This window comes from Microcaecilia unicolor, chromosome 2, assembly GCF_901765095.1.
Source record: "Microcaecilia unicolor chromosome 2, aMicUni1.1, whole genome shotgun sequence".
NCBI classification, from domain to species: domain Eukaryota; kingdom Metazoa; phylum Chordata; class Amphibia; order Gymnophiona; family Siphonopidae; genus Microcaecilia; species Microcaecilia unicolor.
Window position 1 is genome coordinate 624,954,360 of NC_044032.1, and position 25,664 is coordinate 624,980,023.

The following is a 25,664-nucleotide window of genomic DNA, read 5'->3' on the forward strand; positions in this document are numbered from 1 at the left end:
TGTAAGGGAGCCCACCCTGGGAAGCTGCAATTTCTATTTCTCCTATGGAACCAACAGGTAGAGGCAAGCCATGGCTTTTCTCACTCTCAGCTCCATGTCCGGTGAGACCCATTCTAGTGTAATCAGGTCCTGAATGTGCATCGGGAAGGCCATAGAAATACCTTTAAGTCCCCTCTTGATCGACAAAGGCGGAACTCCTGATGCTGAAGCAGAAAGCTCCTTAACAGAAAGCACCCCCTGTGCCTCAGAAATAAGCTCCTCTTTATGAAATCACCTCAGTAGTTTTGGTTCATTCCTCTCCTCAGGAGGGAGCTCTCCCTCCTCTAACGGCTCCTTCAACAGTGGCTCCTCTGAACAGACCAAGGCCACATCAGATAAGGAGAGAAAAGCAGAGAGTCTCATCTGCCCACTCAAGGTTTAAATGAGATCTCTTAGGAGTCAGAGGCACAGCAGGGTGAGAAACTGAAGTACATTGCAGCAACTCAGACTGTCCCTGCTTCAGTCAATAGGCCTGGTTTAACAGCAGTAAAAACTCTGGAGAAAACAAAGATACTGACACAGCTGAATGCTCAGTCAGGCCCTGAAGTTGTAAAACAGTGGCTGTGCTCCACAAATGATCAGACAGAGGCTGTTTCTCACTGCCAGTCAGCCCCAACAAAATGGCGCCTGCTCCTGGGCTCTCCTTTATTAAACCGTGCACTGGCCATGATGAAGATCCCTAAGTCTGCTCCATATTTGGGAGGGAAAAAGTAAATTCGCTGGGCAGCAGAGAGACAGGGATCTGAAGACCTCCAGAAATGACTCTACAGACTCAAGCCACCCACAAAGTTCAACTTGGAACCAGCTGGACCTGGAGCAAATCACTCAGAACCAGAGGCTGAAAAGTGTGTCCACCCACCTGCTGGGGATAGAAAATACTGAGAAGCTGGACTAGATGACAAGAGATGTCTCAGAGAACTGAAAACTGATCTCCACCTGCTGGCTGATGGACACAACTTTCCCTCAAGTTCTGGAACAGTGGGAAGCTACATAATGGAATTTGGTTTAGAAACCTCTCTCTGAAAGCCTTTAGCACATTCAAAATTGCCCAGAGCTCCAGAAGATTGATGTGCAATGAGATATCCTGAGCAGACCAAACCCTTTGGGTGTGAAGACCACCTGCTACTCCTCAGACTCCCATGATCGGTTCGACTCAGTACTCTCCCTGAGAGAAACAAGTCTGTACCTGCCTTGGTTTACTAGAGACTCCGGAGAAACATCCTCCCCCCACTCTCTGTGTCAAAGGTAGTGGCTGCAGCCATCGGGATAGATGCTTCCAATGCCAATAGACCGGTCTTGGCACCAAAAGTGTTTTGTAGTCTTCTCTGGCTCCTTTTCTGCATAGGCAAGCAAAGGACATAGGATTGAGCATCGTGGTCTGACCCTGAATACTGGATACACCAGCGATGGGTAACAGTCCCAGAGATTACCCTGTTTCAGCAGGAACAGCGCTTGAAGCCACTGGGAACCATCTGGGACAGCCAATGTAAAATCAAATGTCTCAATGGCGAGGGGAATAAAAAATTGCTCACCCCTGAAAAAGGTTGTTGCAAGATGGCCAGAGCTCAGGCCTAAGGGGGGACTCTTGAGGCAGAATAAAAAGGAAACTTAAAATTGGAAAAACTCACAACAAACAAAAAGAATGAATGAATGATGGTAAAAATACCCAAAGGGAAGGCATCACAAAAAGCCAAAAATCTGACGTGCCGAGGAGAGATCACAGACAACAACCTCTCTGCTCTGCGGAAAACTCAAGACAGCTGGTCCCATGCTCGCAAGTCCGGCGGGAAGGCACCCACATATGCACGATAGGAAGTTGCCAAAGACTTCTTAAACAGTATACTGGGCAGCATCCGCACTGGGCTCCATCGGATATCACCCAGTGAGATTATTATGGCCTGTTTCTCCTTTGAGAAAATGCTTTTCATCCAAGTTATTGTTTATGGAAGCTGTACCTAGTATATGTTGCAGAAACGGCTTTTTACTTACTGTTTACTGACAGAACGAATCAGACACTAAAGAAACAGAGATAAATAACAAAACGCACCATTTTTTCTTCATAGTTGCAATCCATTTCATTTATTTCAGTTTGCTTGGTTGACAAGTCATCATCAGAAACTTCTTCCTAATGAGAAAAATGCAAAAATATTGGGTCTCAAAAGGTACTGAATAGTAAACTGCTTTCAGCATTTTTTATTATTATTTTTTTTTAATCAAGAGCTCTTGTTTACTTTCAAAAACAGCCCCATGCCTAAGATGAAAATCCCAGGAGGTTTGCAGGTTCTTACTGGCAAACACCCTTTGAAAATTCAAGGAGGCAATTATCACAAAGAAAAAGGTACACACAGACCTTGCATCTGCTTTTCCACTCAGTTTCCCTTCTTTGCTCAACCCTATACAATTGCCAACCCTTTCCAGCAATACTTTTAGGTGTTGATGGATTTCCAGCCCAGGGAATTCACCCAGTTAGTCCATTATTCACATGGTAACATTTTTTTGTAAAAACTAACCGTCCTAGCACACAATGTCACAAAAATAACTAAGGTGGAAAAGTCCCAAGCACCAAATTCAGGACACCCCACTACTAACAAGCTCCAAATAAAGAAGCTAACACAAAGCAAACTAAGCTAGCACAAAAACTGCAAATAAGAATTACAGAGCAATTTGCATGAATGGCTTTTTCCTACACAATCTATGAAAACTATTGGCTAGATCCATAAGTTAGGGGAAAGCATTTAACTTTCATATAGATATACCGGTCCTGATAATTTGGCTTTTGTAGGTTGAATGGTTTTGAGACATGTTCACACATACACACACAATACAATCACACACAAAGATACCTGTTTCTCTTGGGAAACTGACTAACATTTTTTTACCAGATTAGAATGCATGTATTGCACAATAGACAGATAATAAGGCTATAGCATTTTGGTAAACCCTTTGCAAAAAAGCAGAGAATCTGAGGATCTTTTAATGAGTGACTGATCTCAGACCAGAATCAAACACAAGTAGTATAACAGCTGTGGCAATAAAACTAGGAGCCTTCTGGACATGCTATAGTTCACTATCATACCTTCCTTTTGTTGGGCCATACCGTCCTGAACAAACGGGTGTTATCCCCTCCTACTAACAGATAGAGATAGAGAAAACTGATCATTTCTAGTGAACTCACTGGTGTAACCTACTGGTGCTCAAACTACATAAGCACCCTCTAGAAACCAACAGTCCCGCAGACAGCCTGAGCCACTTTAAGAGCACTAGTCATGCCCAGGAGGAAGTGGACAGGGAAGAGGGGTGGAGCCTAAACCAGGAAGTATATAAAAGACAGGGCCTGAATGAGGTTAAGGAGGCCCAGAGAGAAGGAAATCAATGCCCATGTATGCCACCACCACTTATGGTTAAGAATTTTGACCTCACTGAGGTAAGCCACTTTTGATTCTTATTTGAGACTGACAGCCTATGTTTCGGACAGGCCACCCTACCAGCCACAGACTGTGTTCAAGCCTTGCCAGCCTAAAGCCTACATAAGTATTGTCATACTGGTACCGCCCGAAGGTCCATCAAGCCCAGCATCCTGTTTCCAACAGAGTTGGAGGAGTGGCCTAGTGGTTAGGGTGGTGGACTTTGGTCCTGGGGAACTGAGTTCGATTCCCACTTCAGGCACAGGCAGCTCCTTGTGACTCTGGGCAAGTCACTTAACCCTCCATTGCCCTATGTAAGCCGCATTGAGCCTGCCATGAGTGGGAAAGCGCGGGGTACAAATGTAACTAAAATAAAATAAATAGCAAATCCAGGTCACAAGTATCTAGAAAGATCCCAAAACAGTACAACACATTTTATGCTGCTTATTCTATAAATAAGCAGTGGATTTTCCCAATGGCCATTTTAATAATGGTCTGTGGACTTTTCCTTTTTGAAGCCATCCAAACATTTTTAAACCCCGCTAAGCTAACCGCTTTTACTACATTCTCTGGCAAATTTCAAAGTTTCATTACACACTGAGTGAAGAAATATTTTTTCCAATTTATTTTAAATGTACTACTTTCTAGCTTTGTTGCGTGCCCCTAAGTCCTAGTATTTTTGGAAAGAGTAAACAAGCGATTCATGTCTATCATATCTCCCCTCAGCCGTCTTTTCTCCAAACTGAAGAGCCCTAGCCGTTATAGCCTTTCCTCATAGGGAAGTCGTCCCATCCTCTTTATCATTTTCTTCGCCCTTCTCTGTACCTTTTCTAATTCAACTATATCTTTTTTCAGATGCGGTGACTAGAATTGAACACAATATTCGAGGTGCAGTCGCACCATGGACTGATACAAAAGCATTATATAACCTCCTCATTTTTGTTTTCCATTCCTTTCCTAATAATACCTAACATTCTACTACTACTACTACTATAAATCATTTCTATAGCGCTACCAGTCGTATGCAGCGCTTCACAAATGAACATGAAGAAAAGACAGTCCCTGCTCAAAAGAGCTTACAATCTAAATTAGGACAGACAGACAAGACCAATAAGGATAAGGGTAAGACAGACAGAAGGACGCATAGGGAAAGGGACTATTGAAGAGAGGAGGACAAGATAAAGGTTACGAGTAAGTGACAAGTTAGGAGTCAAAAGCAACATCAAACAGGTAGGCCTTAAGCCGGGATTTGAAGGTGGCCAGGGATGGAGCTAGTCGTAACGGCTCAGGAAGTCCATTCCAGGCATAAGGTGCGGCAAGACAAAAGGAACGGAGTCTGGAGCTAGCAATGGAGGAGAAGGGTGCAATTAGGAGAGATCTGCCTAGTGAACGGAGTTCCTGGGAGGGAGTGTAGGGAGAGATGAGGGTGGAGAGGTAGTGAGGGGCTGCAGAGTGAATGCACTTATTTGCTTTCTTAGTTGCCACTGCACAACGAGCAGAGGGTTTCAGTGCATCATCAATGACGACGCCTAGATCCCTTTCCCGGTGACTCCTAATCTGGAATCTTGCATTACATAACTATAATTTGAGTTCCTCTTTCCCACATGCATCACTTTGCACTTGCTCACATTAAACGTCATCTGCCATTTATATGCCCAGTCTCCCAGACTCGTAAGGTCCTCTTGTAAATTTTCACAATTCTCTTGCGATTTAACAACTTTGAATAACTTTGTGTCGTCAGAAAATTTAATTACCTCACTAGTTACTCCCATCTCTAGATCATTTATAAATATGTTAAAAAGCAGCAATCCCAGCACAAACCCCTGGGGAACCCTATCTACCCTTCTCCATTGAAAATACTGACTATTTAACCCTACTCTCCGTTTTCTACCTTTTAACCAGTTTTTAACCCAAAATAGAACACTACCTCCTATCCCATGACTCTCCAATTTCCTCTGGAGTCTTTCATGAGGTACTTTGTCCAACATCTTTTGAAAATCCAGATACACAATATCGACCGGCTCACTTTTATCCACATGTTTGTTCACCCCTTCAAAGAAATGTAATAGATTGGTGAGGCAAGATTTCCCTTCACTAAATCCATGTTGGCTTTGTCTCATTAATCCATGCTTTTGAATATGCTCTGTAATTTTTTTCTTTATAATAGTCTCTACCCATTTTGCCTGGCACTGATGTCAGGCTCACCGGTCTATAATTTCCTGGACCACTTCTGGAATCTTTTTTTAAAATCGGCGTTACATTGGCCACCCTCCAATCTTCCGGAATCACGCTTAATTTTAAAGATAAATTACATATTATTAACAATAGTTCCGCAAGTTCATTTTTCAATTCTATCAATACAGTGAAGCCTCGGTTTTCGTCGATAATCCGTCTGAAAACAATCGGCAAAATCCGAAACCGATGAGAACCGAGGCAATTAACGAGGACGCCCAAAATCGGGAGGACGTCCATCTTCCGATACAAATTGGGAGATGGGCGTCCTTTTTCGACAAAATCCGAGGCAACCAACGAAAACCGAGAAATTTCTCATCGAAAAAAAATCAACGAAATCTGAAACCGACGTCAGCGAAAACCGAGGTACTACTGTACTATTGTACTCAGGGACGAACACCATCCGGTCCAGATTTGCTACTCTTTAATTTGTCAAATTGTGTCATTATATCCTCCAGGTTTATAGAGATTTCATTCAGTTTCTCTAACTCGTCAGCTTTAAATACCATTTCTGGTACCGGTATCTCTCCCAAATTTTCCTCAGTGAAGACCGAAGCAAAGAATTCAATTAATCTCTCCGCTATGGCTTTGTCTTCCCTGACTGCCCCTTTTATCCCTCAGTCATCTAGTGGTCCAACCAATTCTTTTGCCAGCTTCTTGCCTTTAATATACCTAAAAAAAAGTTTTATTATGTTTTTTTGCCTCCAACGCAATTTTTTTTTCAAAGTCTCTCCTTGCCCTCCTTATCAGCGCTTTGCATTTGACTTGCCATTCCTTATGCTATGTATTATTTTCAGTCGGTTCCTTCTTCCATTTTCTGAAGGATTTCCTTTTAGCTTTAATAGCTTCCCTCACCTCACTTTTTAACCAGGTCAGCTGTTTGGTCTTCCTGCCTCTTTTTTAATACACGGAATATATTTGGCCTGAGCTTCCAGGACGGTATTTTTGAACAGCATCCAAGCCTGATGTAAATTTTTGACCTTTGCAGCTACTCAAGTTTTTTTCTCACGGTTCTTCTCATTTTATCATAGCCTCCTTTTTGAAAGTTAAACGCTAACATATTGGATTTACTCTGTGTACTTACTCCAAAGCAGCTATCAAATCTGATCATATTATGATCACTGTTATCAAGCGGCCCCAGCACCATTACCTCCCGCACCAGATCATGCGCTCCACTAAGGACTAGGTCTAGAATTTTTCTCTCTCTTGTTGGCTCCTGTACCAGCTGCTCCATAAAGCAGTCCTTGATTTCATCAAGGAATTTTACCTCCCTAGCATTACATTTAACCAGTCAATATCGGGGTAATTGAAATCACCATTATTGTGTTGCCCAGTTTGTTAGCCTCCCTAATTTCTGATAACATTTCTACATCCGTCTGTTCATCCTGGCCAGGGGGGCAGTAGTACACTCCTATCACTATCCTTTTTCCCTTTACACATGGAATTTCAATCCATACGGATTATAAAATGTGTTTTGTTACCTGCAGAATTTTCAAACTATTTGATTCAAGGCCCTCTTTAACATACAAAGCTACCCCTCCACCCTATCACTACAATATAATTTGTACCCTGGTGTCCCACTGGTTATGCTCCTTCCACCAGATCTCAGAGATGCCTATTATATCTAATTTTTCATTTAGTGCAATATATTCTAACTCTCCCATCTTATTTCTTAGGCTTCTTGCATTTGCATGTAGACATTTCAAACTACGTTTATTATTCCTATTTACATCTTGCTCATTAGCTGACTGTGTTAATTTGCAATCTTGTATCTGATTTTTACTTAAGGTCACCTGATCTACTAATGTCTCTTTTCCAACCTCGCTATCGGGTTGTGGTGACATCTTTGAAAGATACCTTATTCCGAACCATGTGTTTTTGAACAACTGTCGGCCTTCCCCCAGGTTCTAATTTAAAAACTGATCCCTCTCCTTTTTAAATGCCAATGCCAGCAGCTTGGTCCCACCCTGGTTAATGTGGAGCCCATCCTTCCAGAATAGGCTCCCCCTTCCCCAGAATGTTGCCCAGTTCCTTACAAATCTAAAACCCTCCTTACTACACCATCACCTCATTCATGAATTGAGACTCCGGAGCTCTGCCTGTCTCTTGGGCCCTGCGCATAGAACGAGCAGCATTTTGGAAAACGCTACCCTAGACATTCTGGAATTGAGCTTTCTACTTAAATAACCTAAATTTGGCTTCCGGAATCTCTCTCCCACATTTTCCTGTGTCAAACAATTTCTGAACAAGGACATCTATCCTTTGCGAAGTCACATCCCATCTGTGACTGAAAAAGTGCTCCACTTCGGCATGCCTGCTTGCTTGCATCAGGTTGAATAACTGCTGCCACCACTGGTTCAGAATGAGCTGAAAGGCCTCCTGCCCCAGCTCCCACTCCTCCAGATCCAACAGGGAGCAACTTAGAAAGTTTACTTTGACACTGCTTTTGCCAGCAATATGTACTGCTGAAAGGGCCTAGAGATGCACTTCTGCCCAGCAACAGAGAACCACTGTCGGACTTCTTATGCCAACTTGCTTGTTGATGTATGCCACCACCATCACCCCAACTTGCCTTCCCCTGGATCAGATGAAGAACTCACAACAAGGCTAAGTGTACCCCCCAAGTCTCCAGTCTGGAGCCATTTTGCCCAGTGGCCTTCCCTACTCCACCTCCCCCCCCCCCCCCCCACCCAGATGGAGATGACTAGAGGTCCTACCAGTCCAGGATGCACCTCTCGTTGACAGGCAGCGGCTGGCGGTTAAAGTCCTGAGAGAAAGGCGCCCAACTGGACAACAATGAAGACTGCAGAGGCTGCACATGTGTTCATGCCCATGTAACCATCTCCAGGATCACTGCCAATGAGTCTAGGTGCTGGTAGTCCAAGACCCTGCAGAGTCTGCATTCCTGTACCTGATGTTTCGCCATCCACTCCAAGAGAAACACTGCTCCCTGAACCATGTCATAGTACACCAGCACCTGACAATGGAGAGAACTCTTGCACTAATATACCACCCAGCCCAGCAGGCCAATGAGCTGAGAAGTAGCCATCTTAGAATCAGCTGCTGAGCGGCTCATATTGGCCAATCATCCAGGTAGGTTTGGACCCAAATGTCCTGGCAGCACAAATGGGCCACCATTACCATCACCACCATGGAGAAGGTGTGGGGCACTATTGCCAATCCAAAGGGCAGAGCACAAAACTGGAAGTGGCAACCTAACACATGGAAGCACAGGACACTCTTGTTCTGTTCCACAATAGGAATATGGAGCTACGTGCCTCTGTGAGATCAAGGGAAGTCATGAATTTGCCCGGGTGAACCAAGGCAATCAACGTGCAGGGGGTCTCCATGCCGAAATGCTGCATGCTGAGGCAGGCATTCACTGTTTCGAAGTCCAAGGTAGGTCAAAAGGACCCTGGAGTACCATCCTAAACAACTGGCTCCAAGCTCTAGCAGATGCCTCAAGGTAAGTGTGAAAGCCTGTCATTTTACCTCTGAGCCACAGGGGGAAATCATGAAGGCATCTACCACAGGGCAGGCTGGCTCTAAAGTATAGCCTTGCTTGATCACTACAGGATCCACTGATCTGAGGTTATTCGGGCACACTCAGGGTGGAACAGGGCCAGTCTTCTACTACTACTACTACTTATTTCTATAGCGCTACTAGACGTACGCAGCGCTGCAAACTGGACATAAAGAGAGAGTCCCTGCTCAAACGATCTTACAATCTAACTAGGACAGACAAGCAGGACAAATAAGGGATACGGGAGATACAAAGGTGAGAATGATAAAAATGGGTGCTGAACAAATGAGTAAAGGTTAGGAGTTAAAAGCGACATCAAAAAGGTGGGCTTTTAGCCTAGATTTGAAGACAGCCAGAGATGGAGCTTGACGTACAGGCCGAGAAATATTACATTACTAGTAAAACAGGCCCGTTTCTGACACAAATGAAACGGGCGCTAGCAAGGTTTTCCTCGGAGTGTGTATGTTTGAGAGAGAGAGAGTGTGTGTGTGTGTGTGTGTGTGTGTGTGTGTGAGAGAGAAAGTGTGTGTGAGAGATGGAGTGTGTGTGTGAGTGAGAGAGACAGAGACAGAGTGTGTGTGTGTTTGTGTCAGAGAGAGAGAGAGTGTGTGAGAGACTGTGTGTGTGTGAGAGAGAGAGAGTGTATGTGAGAGACAGAGAGTGTGTGTGTGTGTGGGGGGCTCTGAGTTCCATGGCCCCCTCCCTCCCTCCTCCCCTCCGAGTTCTTGGGCCCCCCCTTCCCTCCGAGTTCCATGCCCCCTCCCTCTCTTCCCCAGCATGTTCCATGCCCCCCTTTCCTCAGAGTGTGTATGTTTGAGAGACAGTGTGTGGGTGAGAGATGGAGTGTGTATGTGAGAGAGAATGAGTGAGAGAGAAAGAGAAAGACAGAGTGTGTGTTTGTGTCAGAGAGAGAGAGACAGTGTGTGAGAGACAGAGTGTGTGTGTGTCTGTGTGTGAGAGAGAGAGTGTGTGAGAGAGAGTGTTTGTGAGAGAGAGTGAGTGTGTGTGTGTGAGAAAGTGAAGCCTTCAAGCCTTGAAGCATTTGTGCGCTCTGTAAGGCTCCATCTCCTCAATTGACAACACGTAGTTCCGGAACGTTGCAGGAATGCTTCAAAGCTTGAAGGCTTCACTTTCTCGGCTTCAGAATGTTGGAGGTGTGTTTTATTATATAGGATTTATGACATTTGTATCCTGCATTATCCCAAGCAGAGTTCAGGTTCAATGTAGCTTCTCTGTCCCTAGAGGGCTCACAATCTTTGTTTTTGTACTTGAGGCATGGGAGGGTTAAAGTGACATGCCCAGGGTCACAGAGAGCTGCAGTGGGAGTTGAACCCAAGATGCTAGGATCAACGTTTGCTGCACTAGCCATAAGGCCACTCCTCCACTCCACTGTGCAGTAAAAGCAAGGTGCATGCCCAGCATCTGCTCTGCATTTATGCACTTCCTGCTGAGGCATTGGAATAAGGGATCCAGCACAAAAAGTGATAAAATAGTGTACTTGCAGTAGCACTACCTGACCTACCACAGCACAAAACCCTTCTGATATGAACACTCTACCCCATTACCCTTTGCCCCAAACAGCCCCCTCTGGTCAGCAACCTCCTCCAAAACAACCCCTCCCACCACAAACACCATACCCAGCCTACTACCCACCCCCTACCCCTATGTGAACCTCCCAGGTAATCCAATGGAGCAGGGCGGAACAGTGCCCACACTCCTGTGGGGATTCAAAATGTCTCATCAGCTCGTAACCTTGGGGTCATCTTCGACTCCTCCCTCTCCTTCTCTGCACATATTCAACAGACTGCTAAAACCTGTCGTTTTTTTCTCTATAATATCAGCAAAATTCGCCCTTTCCTTTCTGAGCACACTACCAGAACCCTCATCCACGCTCTTATCACCTCTCGCTTAGACTATTGCAACTTGCTTCTCACAGGTCTCCCACTTAGCTATCTCTCTCCTCTTCAATCTGTTCAAACTTCTGCTGCACGACTAATATTCCGCCAGGGTCGTTATGCTTATATTAGCCCTCTCCTCAAGTCACTTCACTGGCTTCCTACCCGTTTCCGCATACAGTTCAAACTCCTCTTATTGACCTATAAGTGCATTCACTCTGCAGCTCCTCAGTGCCTCTCCACTCTCCCTACATTCCTCCCCAGGAACTCCGTTCACTGGGTAAATCTCTCTTATCTGCACCCTTCTCTTCCACTGCTAACTCCAGACTCCGTTCCTTTTATCTTGCTGCACCATAAGCCTGGAATAGACTTCCTGAGCCGGTACGTCAAGCTCCATCTCTGACCGTCTTCAAATCTAAGCTAAAAGCCCACCTTTTTGATGCTGCTTTTAACTCCTAATCCTTGTTCACTTGTTCAGAACCCTTATTTTATCATCCTCACTTTAATATTCCCTTATCTCTTGTTCGTCCTGTTTGTCTGTCCTAATTAGATTGTAAGCTCTGTCGAGCAGGGACTGTCTCTTCATGTTCAAGTGTACAGCGCTGCGTACGTCTAGTAGTGCTATAGAAATGATAAGTAGTAGTACATAAGTACATAAGTACATAAGTAGTGCCATACTGGGAAAGACCAAAGGTCCATCTAGCCCAGCATCCTGTCACCGACAGTGGCCAATCCAGGTCAAGGGCACCTGGCACGCTCCCCAAACGTAAAAACATTCCAGACAAGTTGTACCTAAAATGAGGAATTTTTCCAGTCCATTTAATAGCGGTCTATGGACTTGTCCTTTAGGAATCTATCTAACCCCTTTTTAAACTCCGTCAAGCTAACCGCCCGTACCACGTTCTCCGGCAATGAATTCCAGAGTCTAATTACACGTTGGGTGAAGAAAAATTTTCTCCGATTCGTTTTAAATTTACCACACTGTAGCTTCAACTCATGCCCTCTAGTCCTAGTATTTTTGGATAGCGTGAACAGTCGCTTCACATCCACCCGATCCATTCCACTCATTATTTTATACACTTCTATCATATCTCCCCTCAGCCGTCTCTTCTCCAAGCTGAAAAGCCCTAGCCTTCTCAGCCTCTCTTCATAGGAAAGTCGTCCCATCCCCACTATCATTTTCGTCGCCCTTCGCTGTACCTTTTCCAATTCTACTATATCTTTTTTGAGATACGGAGACCAGTACTGAACACAATACTCCAGGTGCGGTCGCACCATGGAGCGATACAACGGCATTATAACATCCGCACACCTGGACTCCATACCCTTCTTAATAACACCCAACATTCTATTCGCTTTCCTAGCCGCAGCAGCACACTGAGCAGAAGGTTTCAGCGTATCATCGACGACGACACCCAGATCCCTTTCTTGATCCGTAACTCCTAACGCGGAACCTTGCAAGACGTAGCTATAATTCGGGTTCCTCTTACCCACATGCATCACTTTGCACTTGTCAACATTGAACTTCATCTGCCACTTGCACGCCCATTCTCCCAGTCTCGCAAGGTCCTCCTGTAATCGTTCACATTCCTCCTGCGACTTGACGACCCTGAATAATTTTGTGTCATCGGCGAATTTAATTACCTCACTAGTTATTCCCATCTCTAGGTCATTTATAAATACATTAAAAAGCAACGGACCCAGCACAGACCCCTGCGGGACCCCACTAACTACCCTCCTCCACTGAGAATACTGGCCACGCAATCCTACTCTCTGCTTCCTATCTTTCAACCAGTTCTTAATCCATAATAATACCCTACCTCCGATTCCATGACTCTGCAATTTCTTCAGGAGTCTTTCGTGCGGCACTTTGTCAAACGCCTTCTGAAAATCCAGATATACAATATCAACCGGCTCCCCATTGTCCACATGTTTGCTTACCCCCTCAAAAAAATGCATTAGATTGGTGAGGCAAGACTTCCCTTCACTAAATCCGTGCTGACTTTGTCTCATCAGTCCATGTTTTTGTATATGCTCTGCAATTTTATTCTTAATAATAGCCTCCACCATCTTGCCCGGCACCGACGTCAGACTCACCGGTCTATAATTTCCCGGATCTCCTCTGGAACCCTTCTTAAAAATCGGAGTAACATTGGCTACCCTCCAGTCTTCCGGTATTACACTCGATTTTAGGGACAGATTGCATATTTCTAACAGTAGCTCCGCAAGTTCATTTTTTAGTTCTATTAATACTCTGGGATGAATACCATCAGGTCCCGGTGATTTACTACTCTTCAGCTTGCTGAACTGACCCATTACATCCTCCAAGGTTACAGAGAATTTGTTTAGTTTCTCCGATTCCCCCGCTTCAAATATTCTTTCCGGCACCGGTGTCCCCCCCAAATCCTCCTCGGTGAAGACCGAAGCAAAGAATTCGTTTAATTTCTCCGCTAGTAGTAGTGGCTATGACCCACAGCAGTAGTCCCACAGTACTATTGCTTGGGTTCATTGTGCCATAGAAAAAGTGAATGCCCTAAAATAGGAGAATGGCCCCTAGTGTAGTACTGTGGGACTATAAGTAGATATCACAGCCACCATATTGAACGCTGATGACTCCATGGCAGATGCAGGGGCACCACTCCAGCCCCGCTCCAACAGACCCACAAGGGAGATTACTGGTGGGAGATTCCCCCACCAGCACCTCCGAGGAGCCCAGCGCACCCTCATTGGGTGGTACAGAGCCTCCAGATCTGGAGGACATAAGTCACCTGATCTTTTGAGGCCACAAAAGGAGCCCAGCTTGAATAACCTGCCAGTGCCTGATGCCTGAGCCACCAACTTGTTCGAATGAAAGTGACCCACATCTCTGGACCGTCCCCATGTCACACAAAGGGCTGTGGAGAATTCCTCTGGTGAATCTCTGGAAGTCAGAGAGGACAGGCTTCCCTCCATGTCCTTTACTAACTTTCAAGGTCCTCCCCAGACAGGAGCTGCTTCTGAAAGGGCAACGGAGCTTCTTAGAACCTGCACCCATAGCCATCGGGGGTCCAAACAGCAGGAGGACAGAAGTACCAAGTCATAAAAAAATCATCAACTGAGGCCACCCTAGATTCCAGGTGGGAAACCTCAGGCGACTCTGGCAGCAGGTGCAACCACCACAGCATAGCCCTTACGACACAACCCATACAAATGATAGCCAGAATAAAGACCAACTTGAGCTGCTGCTCCACGATAGTCATCCATTTCCTTTACAGCAGAACCACCACTGAACACATTGGTCTTTCTCGTGACCAACATAAATAGGGCATCAACTGTGGGGTACCTCCAGTACCTATCCATCTCCTCAGGGGGAAAAAGTGTATAACCTTTCCAAAACCCGAGCCACCGTAGGAGCCCCATTCAAGGTCTCTCACTCTGCCAACATCATGTGCAAAAGCATCTTGTGGAGCAGAAAATATTTTGGGAGCAGTCATGGACTGAGAGTCCTTGGGCCTCTGATTGTGAGACTGCCACTGAAGGTCTCAGTAGCTACGGGGATAGGACAGGGACCCGCAGAACAAGTATGTCCTCAAGGTTGGCACCATCAGTCACACACCCCGAAGCTCTACTGGCAAATGCCCAGGAGCTGGAAGAAATCCGTCCACCATCTGCTTGAGATAGAGATATACTGAAGCGAGAGGGAGCTGGACGTCCAGGATCACTGCTTTCTCTTTAGTGTTCTTTACCTCCACCTGCCGGTAGGTGGATATAACCCACCAGTTCTTGGATTCATCTGCTGCTGAGGCTAAGGAATTTGATTTTTTAGTAAGTGGCTATTGTTGACTAAGAACCTACAAGACTCTGGCAATCTTAACAGAGGGACGATGAGAAGGCGCATCCGATTGGCATACCACAGCCTCCGCTCAGTCTCTCGCAGGCTCTTAGTCCAGGGTCCAGTGGTTCACCCAGACCCAGCTCGATTTTGTCTTACAGCTTGCTCTTGAGCAGGCTCGGCTGACAAAGAGGGGTTACTCCGCCAATGTAATTGCCACAATGCTTCGATCGGATTGCTGTTCTGCTTCTCTTAATTATATCAGAACTTGGTGGGTATTTGAGGCGTGGTGTTCGGATCATGACATTTCTCCTTTTCGCACTTCGGTGGCTCAGGTCGTGAGTTTTTTTGCAGCAATTTTGATAAAGGCCTGGTGCTAATTTCTCTTGGTCCAAATTGTAGCACTGTCTTGTTTTAGGGGGGTGCGTTCAGGGTAAAGCCTCGACTAGCCATCCGGATATTTCTCGGTTCCTTCAGGGAGCAAGTTTTCTTCGTCCTCCTTCTAGGGCTATCTTTCTGGGTTGGGATTTGAATCTGGTCCTGTCAGTTCTTACTAAGGCACCCTTGGAGCCCTTGGCATCCTGCTCCCTGAAGGATTTAACACATAAAACAGTATTTTTGGTAGCCATTGCCTCAGCTAGGAGAATATCAGAGTTGCAGGTATTTTCTTGTTGATCTCCATTTTTGTAATTCTCTAAGGAGCAGGTAGTTTAACACCTGGTGCCTTCCTATCCCCAAGGTCTAGTCACGGTTTCAGTTGGCAGTTTTGCCTGTTTTAGGTTCTTCCTCCAATTCGGAGGATCAGCAACGCTTACATTGTTTGGATGTCAGGAGCGTTCTAAAGCACTATTTGAAAACAACTGAGGACTTTAGATGCACAGATTGTCTGTTCCCGCTGATTGGAGAGTCCCGGAAAGGTCTGACGGCGTCTAAGCCTACTACTTCCAGGTGGCTTAAGATGATTGCTTCCGCTTACCTGCTCTCCGGGACATCTATCCCAGAAGGAGTAAAGACCCATTCTACCAGAGGCCAGGCTGCATCATAGGTAGTGTTTCCTGGTGCCTCTTTTAGAAATTTGTAAGGCGACTATGTGGTCCTCCTTGCATTCATTTTCTAAACATTATTGGTTGGATGATCAATGTCGTCAGGAGGCAATTTTGGGGGCACACATTCTCACAGCGGGATTGCTAGGGTCCCTCCCATAAAAACACTGCTTTATTACTTCCCATCAGTCACATTCAGGGCTGGTCCAGATGGACACTGAGGGAGGAGAAATTAGTTCTTACCTACGAAGTTGCTTTCCTTTAGTCCCTCTGGCCCGGCCCAGATCCCTCCCACTCAGTACTTGAAGAAATGAGGTTTGCTTTTTTGTTCTTTCACTTTGTCCTTTTTCCCACCACACAGCTGCTTTCAGCATTTGCTGTTTTATTGTTTAACTTTTGAAAAAAAATTATTTGTGTGCCGCAGTTATGTTTGTAATGGTTCAGGCACATTAAGCAAGAAGCATATGCTCACTGGGAGTATGTCTTTGGTGGCTGCTCAAGTTTCCTGGTTGCACAAAATATGGTTCTTCTCTTTTCTTCTTCCTCTGCTTTGTTGGGATAATACTGAGTCTAGTTCCAGTTAGCAAGGGCTCTTATTGGCTTTCTCTCGAGTCAGAGTTTTCAGTATCCACCTGCTGGAAGACGTGCACAACCCATCAGTCACATTCTGGGCTGGTCCAGAGGGACGTTAAGAAATTGAACCTGTTCAACTGCAGTGATTGGACATGGGTGGGCTCTACAATGTATCATGAACCTTGCTGAGGCACTCTGTGGAAACAATAGCTAATATAGGTTCACTATGACAAAGTGTGCAAAACTAAGAAACCGGAAAGCCGCAGTTACATAAATTATTTTATTACTGCTGCTATAATTATTCTTTCACACTGAAGTGTAGCACACATTTTGTAGACAAATGAAAAATTATATTTTAATATAGTGCAAATTGTATTTTTTATACAACAGAATATGAAAAATGCACAAAGGTGTGACTACTTTTGCAAGGCACTATTCAAAATATCCTAACAAAGCCTTATAGCATCAAACCAAATAGATGGTTGCCTCAAATGGTCTAATATTGCTGTAAAGAATATTAAGTTACTTCTTGCTATAAGAATATTGCAGCAAGAAATATTTATACACAAGAGACACAAAGCTTGAAAAGAGGATAGTGCACAATATGTACTGGCATAAAAACATGACATGCCTAAAAGGAAGCAAACATTCTACAGTGGTTTATGTTCATGTTATTATACCAAATTTTTTAATTGGTTTAGTCCTCCTGCTTTGGCTGTACTAATAAGATACTCACGTCCCTAGAGACGTCAAATGGTACAGCCTCTCCAACCCCAATATACTACCTAAGTTCTCAATCTCAGCCAAACTACTGAGAAAAGAAAGTCTTCAACACATGGCTCAAACCCAAGGTAGGATTAATGCGTAGGCAAACTAGGCACATGCCTATAGCTCAAAGAGGGGGCCAGCAGAACTGACGTCCCTATAAAAAGAATGCTAAAACTCCAGACAGATGTAGGAAACTTGGGGTTAGAACATGGTTGCCAGCCACTACTGATCCCTTCTTCCCTTTTATGTGATTGAAAACCCCTCACCATGGCACCTGAATCTAGCCTTCTTTGCTGCCTCTCTGCCTCTACTCCCTCTCCCTCTGTTCATCTCTCTAAACCTTGTTCAGAGAGCTGGTCATAGATACAACAGAAGATTAAGTGATTTTGTCCTTACATTCACTCACAGTGGTACTACTACTACTACTTAACATTTCTAAAGCGCTACTAGGGTTACGCAGCGCTGTACAATTTAACATGGAAGGACAGTCCCTGCTCAAGGAGCTTACAATCTAAAAGACAGGTGTACAATCTAAAGACAAGTGTAGAGTCCGTCTGGTAGGTAATACTATATTTCATGAGAGGTTAGGTGCCGAACGCGGCATTGAAGAGGTGAGTTTTAAGCAGAGATTTGAAAATGGGTAGGGAGGGAGCTTGGCGTAGGGGTTGAGGAAGATTGTTCCAGGCAAAGGGTGAGGCAAGGCAGAATGAGCGGAGCCTGGAGTTGGCAGTGGTGGAGAAGGGAACTGACAGGAGGGATTTGTCCTGTGAGCGGAGGTTACGGGCGGGGACATAGGGGGAGATGAGGGTAGAGAGGTAGTGAGGAGCCGCAGACTGGGTGCATTTGTAGGTAAGGAGGAGAAGCTTGAATTGTATGCGGTATCTGATCGGAAGCCAGTGAAGTGACTTGAGGAGAGGAGTGATGTGAGTATATCGGTTCTGGCGAAATATAAGACGTGCGGCAGCGTTCTGAACGGATTGAAGGGGGGATAGATGGCTACGTGGGAGGCCGGTGAGGAGTAGGTTGCAGTAGTCAAGGCGAGAGGTAATGAGAGCATGAACGAGAGTTTGTGTGGTTTGCTCAGATAGGGAAGGGCGAATTTTGCTGATGTTGAAGAGGAAGAAGCGACAGGTCTTGGCAGTCTGTTGGATATGCGCAGAGAAGGAGAGGGAGGAGTCGAAGATGACTCTGAGGTTGCGGGCAGATGGGACGGGGAGGATGAGGGTGTTGTCAACTGAGATGGAGAGTGGAGGAAGAGGAGAGGTGGGTTTAGGTGGAAAGACGAGGAGCTTGGTTTTGGACATGTTCAGCTTCAGGTGGCGGTTGGACATCCAGGCAGCAATGTTGGATAAGCAGGCCGATACCTTGGCCTGGGTCTCCGCGGTGATGTCTGGTGTGGAGAGGTATAGCTGGGTGTCATCAGCATAAAGATGATACTGAAAACCATGAGATGAGATCAGTGAGCCTAGGGATGAGGTGTAGATTGAGAAGAGAAGGGGTCCAAGGACAGATCCCTGGGGAACTCCAACAGATAGTGGGATGGGAGTGGAGGAAGATCCATGAGAGTGTACTCTGAAGGTGCGGTGGGAGAGATAAGAGGAGAACCAGGAGAGGACAGAGCCTTGGAACCCAAAAGAGGACAATGTGGTAAGAAGTAAATCATGATTGACAGTGTCAAACGCAGCAGATAGATCGAGCAGGATGAGGATGGAATAGTGGCCTCTGGATTTGGCGAGGAGGAGGTCGTTGCAGACTTTAGAGAGTGCTGTTTCTGTCGAGTGTAGAGGGCGAAAGCCAGATTGAAGTGGATCTAGGATGGCATGAGAGAAGAGAAAAATCAAGGCAGCGACTGTGTACGGCGCGTTCAAGTATTTTGGAGAGGAAGGGGAGGAGAGAGATGGGGCGGTAGTTGGAAGGGCAGGTAGGGTCAAGTGATGATTTTTTTTAGGAGAGGTGTGACTACTGCATGCTTGAAGGTGTCAGGGACCGTTGCAGTGGAGAGAGAAAGGTTAATGATGCGACAGATGGAGGGGGTGACAGTATGGGAAATGGTGTTAAGTAGGTTGGTGGGGATGGGATCGGAGGAACAGGTGGTGCATTTCGAGGAGGAAAGAAGGCGGGAGGTTTCATCCTCGGTGATCTCAGGAAAGGAGGAGAAAGAGGCCATGGTTGGTTGGTTGTTGGATAGGGCTACAGGCTGAGGAGGAGGTAGTTTGGTAGTGAACTCAAGGTTGATCTTTTGTACCTTGTTGCAGAAGTAGTCAGCCAGTGATTGAGGAGAGAGTGAAGGGGGAGTGGGGGCGGGGGGCACTTTGAGGAGGGAGTTAAGGGTGGTGAAGAGACGACCAGGGTTGGAGCTGAGAGAATTGGTCAATTGGGTGTAGTAGACCTGTTTTGCAAGGAATAGGGAGGAATGGAAGGAGGATAGTATGAATTTGTAGTGAAGGAAGTCTGAATGGGTACGAGATTTCCTCCAGAGGCGTTCCGCGGATCGGGTGCAGGAGCGAAGGTAGCGGATGCAAGGGGTCAGCCAAGGCTGGGGACTAGTACGCTTAGTGGGACGGGAGGTGGATGGAGCGAGGGTGTCCAAAGCAGAGGAGAGAGCGGCATTGTAAGCAGAGACCGCTTTGTCTACAGTCTCAGAGGACATGATGGAAGGAAGGAGATTAGAGATACTAGAGGATAGAGTGGGGGGGTCAATAGCCTGGAGATTCCTGGAGGTGGTGGTTAAAGTTGGACGGGGCGGAGGGGGGGTGAAGAAGTGTGAATGTGATCAGGTGATGATCGGAGAGAGGGAGAGCAGAGGCATGGAAATTGGAGGGTGAGCCGGAGGAGGAGAGGACTAGGTCAAGACAATGGCCGTCACGGTGAGTGGGGGTGGTGGAGCACAGCTGGAGGTTGAAGGAGGATGTTAGGGTGAGGAACTTAGAAGCGTTAGAGTCGGAAGGGTCATCAACGTGAATGTTAAAGTCTCCGAGAATGAGGGACGGAGATGAGGGTTCAAGAAAGACAGAGAGCCCTCCTGCTCCTGAGTTCTGGATGGGAAGGAAGGTTTGTGAGAATCTGGATTTAATAATTCACCTTTTCAAATCTGAACCTAAGACAAACTGCAAATTCAGGGACAGGTGGTATGTCTATGACCCAGAGGACTTAAAATTTAAGTTTGTAGCTAACGTGATAGAGGGCAACATTAACTTGCCAGGTTTCTCCCACTGATGTGGTCCTTGCCATTTGTACTCAGTCTGCTATTCTAACCATTAGGCTGTCACTCCAAGTTACTTAAAGAAAGGTGAACTTGGGGGAAGGGCACTCTGGGAAGCGAGGCCATGACTGGAGGTCCCTGGAGGGGAATGGACTGAGTAAATAAGCCCACAAGGGGAACAGAATAAGAAAAGCACTACATTTATGAACCCTTTTCAATGATTCATAGTATTTGTTTATTACATTTATAGTAGAACTCAGGTTCAATGTGCCTTACATAACAATTAGAAAAGCATGAACATGTTCAAAATGCATTAAACAGAAAGTGGAGGAATAGCCTAGTGGTTAGAGCACCGGTCTTGAAATCCAGATGTGGCCAGTTCAAATCCCACTGCTGCTCCTTGTGATCTTGGGAGTCACTTAACCCTCAGGAACAAACTTAGATTGTGAGCCCTCCTGGAACAGAGAAATATCCAGTGTACCTGAAAGTAACTCACCTTGAGCTACTACTGAAAAAAGGCGTGTGCAAAATCCAAATCCAAATAAATAAATTATATAATATTAAACCAGTAAAACTTGAGTTAGGATCAGATGTAATTAAATACTTAGCTATTTAAGCTAGATAATTAAAATATGGAGCAAAAAATGTAAAGGGCTAAGATTAACTGGGATAGACAGGAGTAGTGGGAGATGGAATGAGGTAAAAATTAATGCCATTAGTTTATTTGAGAACGCTTATTTCCTTAAAGGTTAGGCTGATTAAGTGAGTTTTCAGCAAACTTCAGAATAACAAATAATCATTGATGCATCTGATGGATTTAGGTAAGGAATTCCAAACTTTAGTGCCTTGATATGAAAAGTTAGCAGAATGGATTATTTTGTAGGTTACTTTCTTACAATTCAGGAAATGTAGGATAAGATATTTTCTAGATGATTTAGAGGCATTACACAAGGGTTATTTTAATGAGGTTGTTCATGTATATTGGGGGCGAACCATACAAAATTTTGTGAATGAAGGTAAATAGCTTGAATGATATATCTTTTATTGGCAGCCAATGCAAATTGTATAGAAGGGGGAGTAGCTTTGGTGAAGCGTGATAGTCTAAATACGAGACGTGCGAAAGTGTTTTTTTCAGGAGATCTTCTTTAAGTCCTGCGTAAATAAAGTTCCAGTAATCAAATTTTGTTAGAACTAGGGATTGAATTAGGGTACAGAAGACTGATTTTGTGAAGTATGTTTGCCTAGGCCCAAAGTCTTTTTTGATCCTAGTCATAAAATAAAGGTTGACTTATATGAAACCTTAAGCCCATTTATCATAGCTTTTTCAGAATGTAGCAGAAAACAAACAATGCTGTGTGGATGTCCCACCCCTACTTTAAACTCAACATAGCAAAGAAAGAAATCCTTATTTTTCAACTCAAACCCATTTCAATTTATTCCCTCTCTTTATTTCTAAACACTATTATCCTCCCAGTCCTCTCAGCCCTTAACCCTGGAGATACCTTATCTCTCCTACTCTATGAACTGAAAACATATTTTCTCCATATATAACATCATCAAAATCTATGCCTTCCTTTCTGAACACACTACTAAAACTCTTACCACTCAGACCACTGCAACCTGCCTCATTATAGGTCTCCCGCTAAACTAGCTCTTCCCACCCAGTGTACCCAAAATTCAGCTCCATTACTTCTCTGATAGCATTGGTAGTCATACAACCCTTCTTCTCAAGCCACTTTGTTGATTCCTTATTCATTTTCACATAGTTCAAGCTCCTCCTAGTCACCCATAAGTACATTCATTCTTCATTTCCTCACTACCTTTCTATCACGAACTCTGCTCACTGGAGCAATTCACTTTTCTTTCTACTCTTTTCCTCCACTACAAACTCCTGACTGTGCTTTCCACCTTGCTGCAATGTACACCTAGAACAGACTTCCTGAGATTGTGTTATTCTTTAACTATAAGCAAACGCAGGCTAAAAACTCTCCATTGCGAGTACTTGCAATTATAATTCCTGTCTTACCCAGTAATAGCCTTGTTGCTTCAACTATTTTTAATACACAAATTTCTAATCTTCTGTCCTTACATGTTTTGTATGTTTTCAAGGACTATCCCTTATGTGTAATTATAAAGCTCGACATACGTTGAGCAGCACTATAGAAGTGAAAGCCTCTAATTACTACTGTTTTCTACTTTATACTTGCTGTACTTGTTTCCTAAATTTCAGATAGCTTGGACATGTGTTTAAAAACAAAATCCTCACTTATACATGAATTTTTTTCCATCTCTACACATTTGTTTGTTACCCAACACACTACTACTTAAACAATATGTTTAAATATTTACTAGATTCTGTACACCAGGCTTCAAAAATAAAGTGGTAATGTTACTATGTTATTTGTTTGTAAGTAGGTGATGCATTATGTATATTTTTATTGATGCCCTGAACACTTGAGAGGATGGCCTCGATACTGAAATAAGTGAAATTAATTATGTTATGGTGTTCAGAAATACAAAAAAGAAGCCAAAAATAAATATATTAAACAGAGCATGGAAAATATTTCCCCACTCTCTTCTTATATCACCACGATAAAATGATCTTCTCCAGCACTCTCCTGACCTAGATTAGCAAGAACCACCCTTTGGATTAAAAACCAGCAAGTAAGGTCAGCAAAGGAAGAGTAGAAAAAGCATCACACGGAATAAAGCCCTACAACCTCAAACCTTCAAAAATATGGAACCAAAACAACATCGATCGCCGTGACTACAGTTATCAAGGGTCTGGCCCGGGAGAGAATGAAAGCAACAACCACCATTTGCAGCCAATGACTCTCCCATTGTTTGGCTGAGGAGGTGGAGGATAGTAGCAGACTGGCGGCTGCTGGCGTCAGCAGCAAGGGATGAAGGCACCTGGCTCCCTAAACACTTTCCCCACACAGCACTGACAGCGATTCACTCTGCCACTTCCCTCCTCATCATTTACGGCCTCCCTTACCTTCAGCCGTGTATATTTAGGTATGAAAACAATAACCTCTTAGAGAGGAGTTTGGCGACGGATAATCACCAAATTCGAAGTAGTTTGTGGTACCTTATATAGCAGAATCAGAATTACAAAGATCTAATGCAAGTGGTTTTCGAAAACGGAACCGGTGTGTTGCCAAAGGCTCGTGTTACATCACCGCCGACTTAGCTGAAGTCTTAGGTTACTACTGCACAGCTTTCGAAGGTACGCACACACACTACCCAATTGCAAAGCAAAAGTCAGGAGAAAGACAACAAGAAAACTGGAGAAAGCAAAGGACCAGGGACTCTCTCTACCTCCCCCATCACTATTAAGCACCGCTTATCCCCGGCCTCCCCCCATGGAACAGTAAATGGGAAGCAACTTCTGCAGTCACTAAGGAGCCCGCGAGTCGTGCTGCGTGTTATCATCACCACCTTTGTCTGCAAGCGGCGGAAGAGCAGTGATGATACACACACACACTGGACCAAGCGCAAAATACTACTACACCCACTAGGCGATACCGAGGGACGGAACTCGCTTCCCTTTCTCCTGCCAGCTGTGAGGATTACCCCCCCCCCCCATCTCCAGGGAAGCACAGCCCCCCCCCATCCCCAGATACAGGGAAGCACAGCCCCCCCCCCATCCCCAGATACAGGGAAGTACAGCCCCCCCATCCCCAGGGAAGCACAGCCCCCCCACCCCCAGATACAGGGAAGCACAGCCCCCCCCATCCCCAGGGAAGTACAGCCCCCCCATCCCCAGATACAGGGAAGTACAGCCCCCCCCCCCCATCTCCAGGGAAGTACAGCCCCCCCATCCCCAGGGAAGCACAGCCCCCCCATCCCCAGATACAGGGAAGCACAGCCCCCCCCCATCCCCAGATACAGGGAAGTACAGCCCCCCCCCCATCTCCAGGGAAGCACAGCCCCCCCCCCATCCCCAGATACAGGGAAGTACAGCCCCCCCCCATTCCCAGATACAGGGCAGCACAGCCCCCCCCCCCCATCCCCAGATACAGGGCAGCACAGCCCCACCCCCCCTTATTCTAACCCCATCCACAGGACCCTTTCTAACTTTTCAGTCTGAAGAGAACTCTCTCGAGCAACGCTTATTGCCAGGTTCACACAGTAAGACAGTTCATCTCTCACCTCACCGTCCACCGCCTCCTTGGGTCCAGAGTCAGACGGTGCCGCCACTATCACTTCTTTCTTGGCTCCCTGGCTGTCCCCGACGTGCTCTTCGACATCTCCGGCGCTCCTGACAGCCTCCGGCAGTTGCTGTTCTACTGTCGCCATGGTCGTCGACATCCTATAGACAGAGAGAGAGAGAGTGGCAACAGAGAACCCGATAAAAGAAGTTCCACTGATGTCGACCACCACCGCTCGCACACACGGAACCCCCCCGCCCCACAGGAACCGAACCCACAGGCGGAAAGCGCGCACACCCCAACACCAGACACGCGGCTCTAGTCTGTACACGAGAGAAGACCAGCAGCAGGCACGGAAAGGAAACACAAACGCCGGGCCCACCAACCAACCACGCGCCGCTCGTTCACTCACTCGTCCACTGACCAGTAGGAGCGAAGGAAGGACCGCCCGCCTAGACCCGGCTTTTTTTTTTTTTTTCACTTGCCAGCGGCCCCACCAACCAGGAATCGAGCCGGCTCCTAACCCTCGCGAGAATACAGGCGCGCGCACTCGCGCTGTGTATAATATATACGACGACGGTGAAAGAAAGCCCTAACGTAAGTTATTGTGTGCCCCCTCCTTCTCGTTCCAAATAAAAGTGGCGCGCATGCTTGTTTCCGCCTCAGAGTCCTTTTTTTTGTTTTCCCTTTTAAACCGACTGACCCGGCTTTGTTGAGAAGGAGGAAGGAAAGAAGGAATGCTGAAGAATGAAGTCAAGGCAGCGGCTGAAACCTTGTGGAAACAAGAAGAGTAGTAGGCGGCGAGCGCGTGAGTCTGTCTTAGGGGGAGTGTCTCATCTCTGGTGCTTTCTGACGTCGTTGTGTTACGTCACGGGTGTTTCTGGCACAGAGGTACGGGGATACCCTCTCTGCGTCTCCTCCTCCTCGCCTGCTGAATACTCTTTCAGTGGGGGTTGCTAAGGCTTAACCGGTGAAATTGGACTCTGTGGAGGTTTCAACTTGTCTACTGGTATTGATTAC

At 45.7% G+C, this 25,664-nt stretch overlaps 1 protein-coding gene across 1 annotated transcript in view; it reads right to left on the reverse strand.

Moving 5' to 3' along the window:
* SMARCA5 (SWI/SNF related, matrix associated, actin dependent regulator of chromatin, subfamily a, member 5) overlaps positions 1-24,888 on the reverse strand; it is a 234,468-nt gene extending 209,580 nt beyond the window's left edge. Inside the window, exons 1-2 of the mRNA XM_030192240.1 lie at positions 24,646-24,888; positions 2,087-2,164 (exon numbers count right to left, since the gene is read on the reverse strand). Of these exons, the coding sequence (XP_030048100.1) occupies positions 2,087-2,164; positions 24,646-24,804 (237 nt within the window). The 5' untranslated portion in view covers positions 24,805-24,888. The remainder of the gene's footprint in view (positions 1-2,086; positions 2,165-24,645) is intronic.
* Between the last annotated feature and the right edge of the window lie 776 nt (positions 24,889-25,664).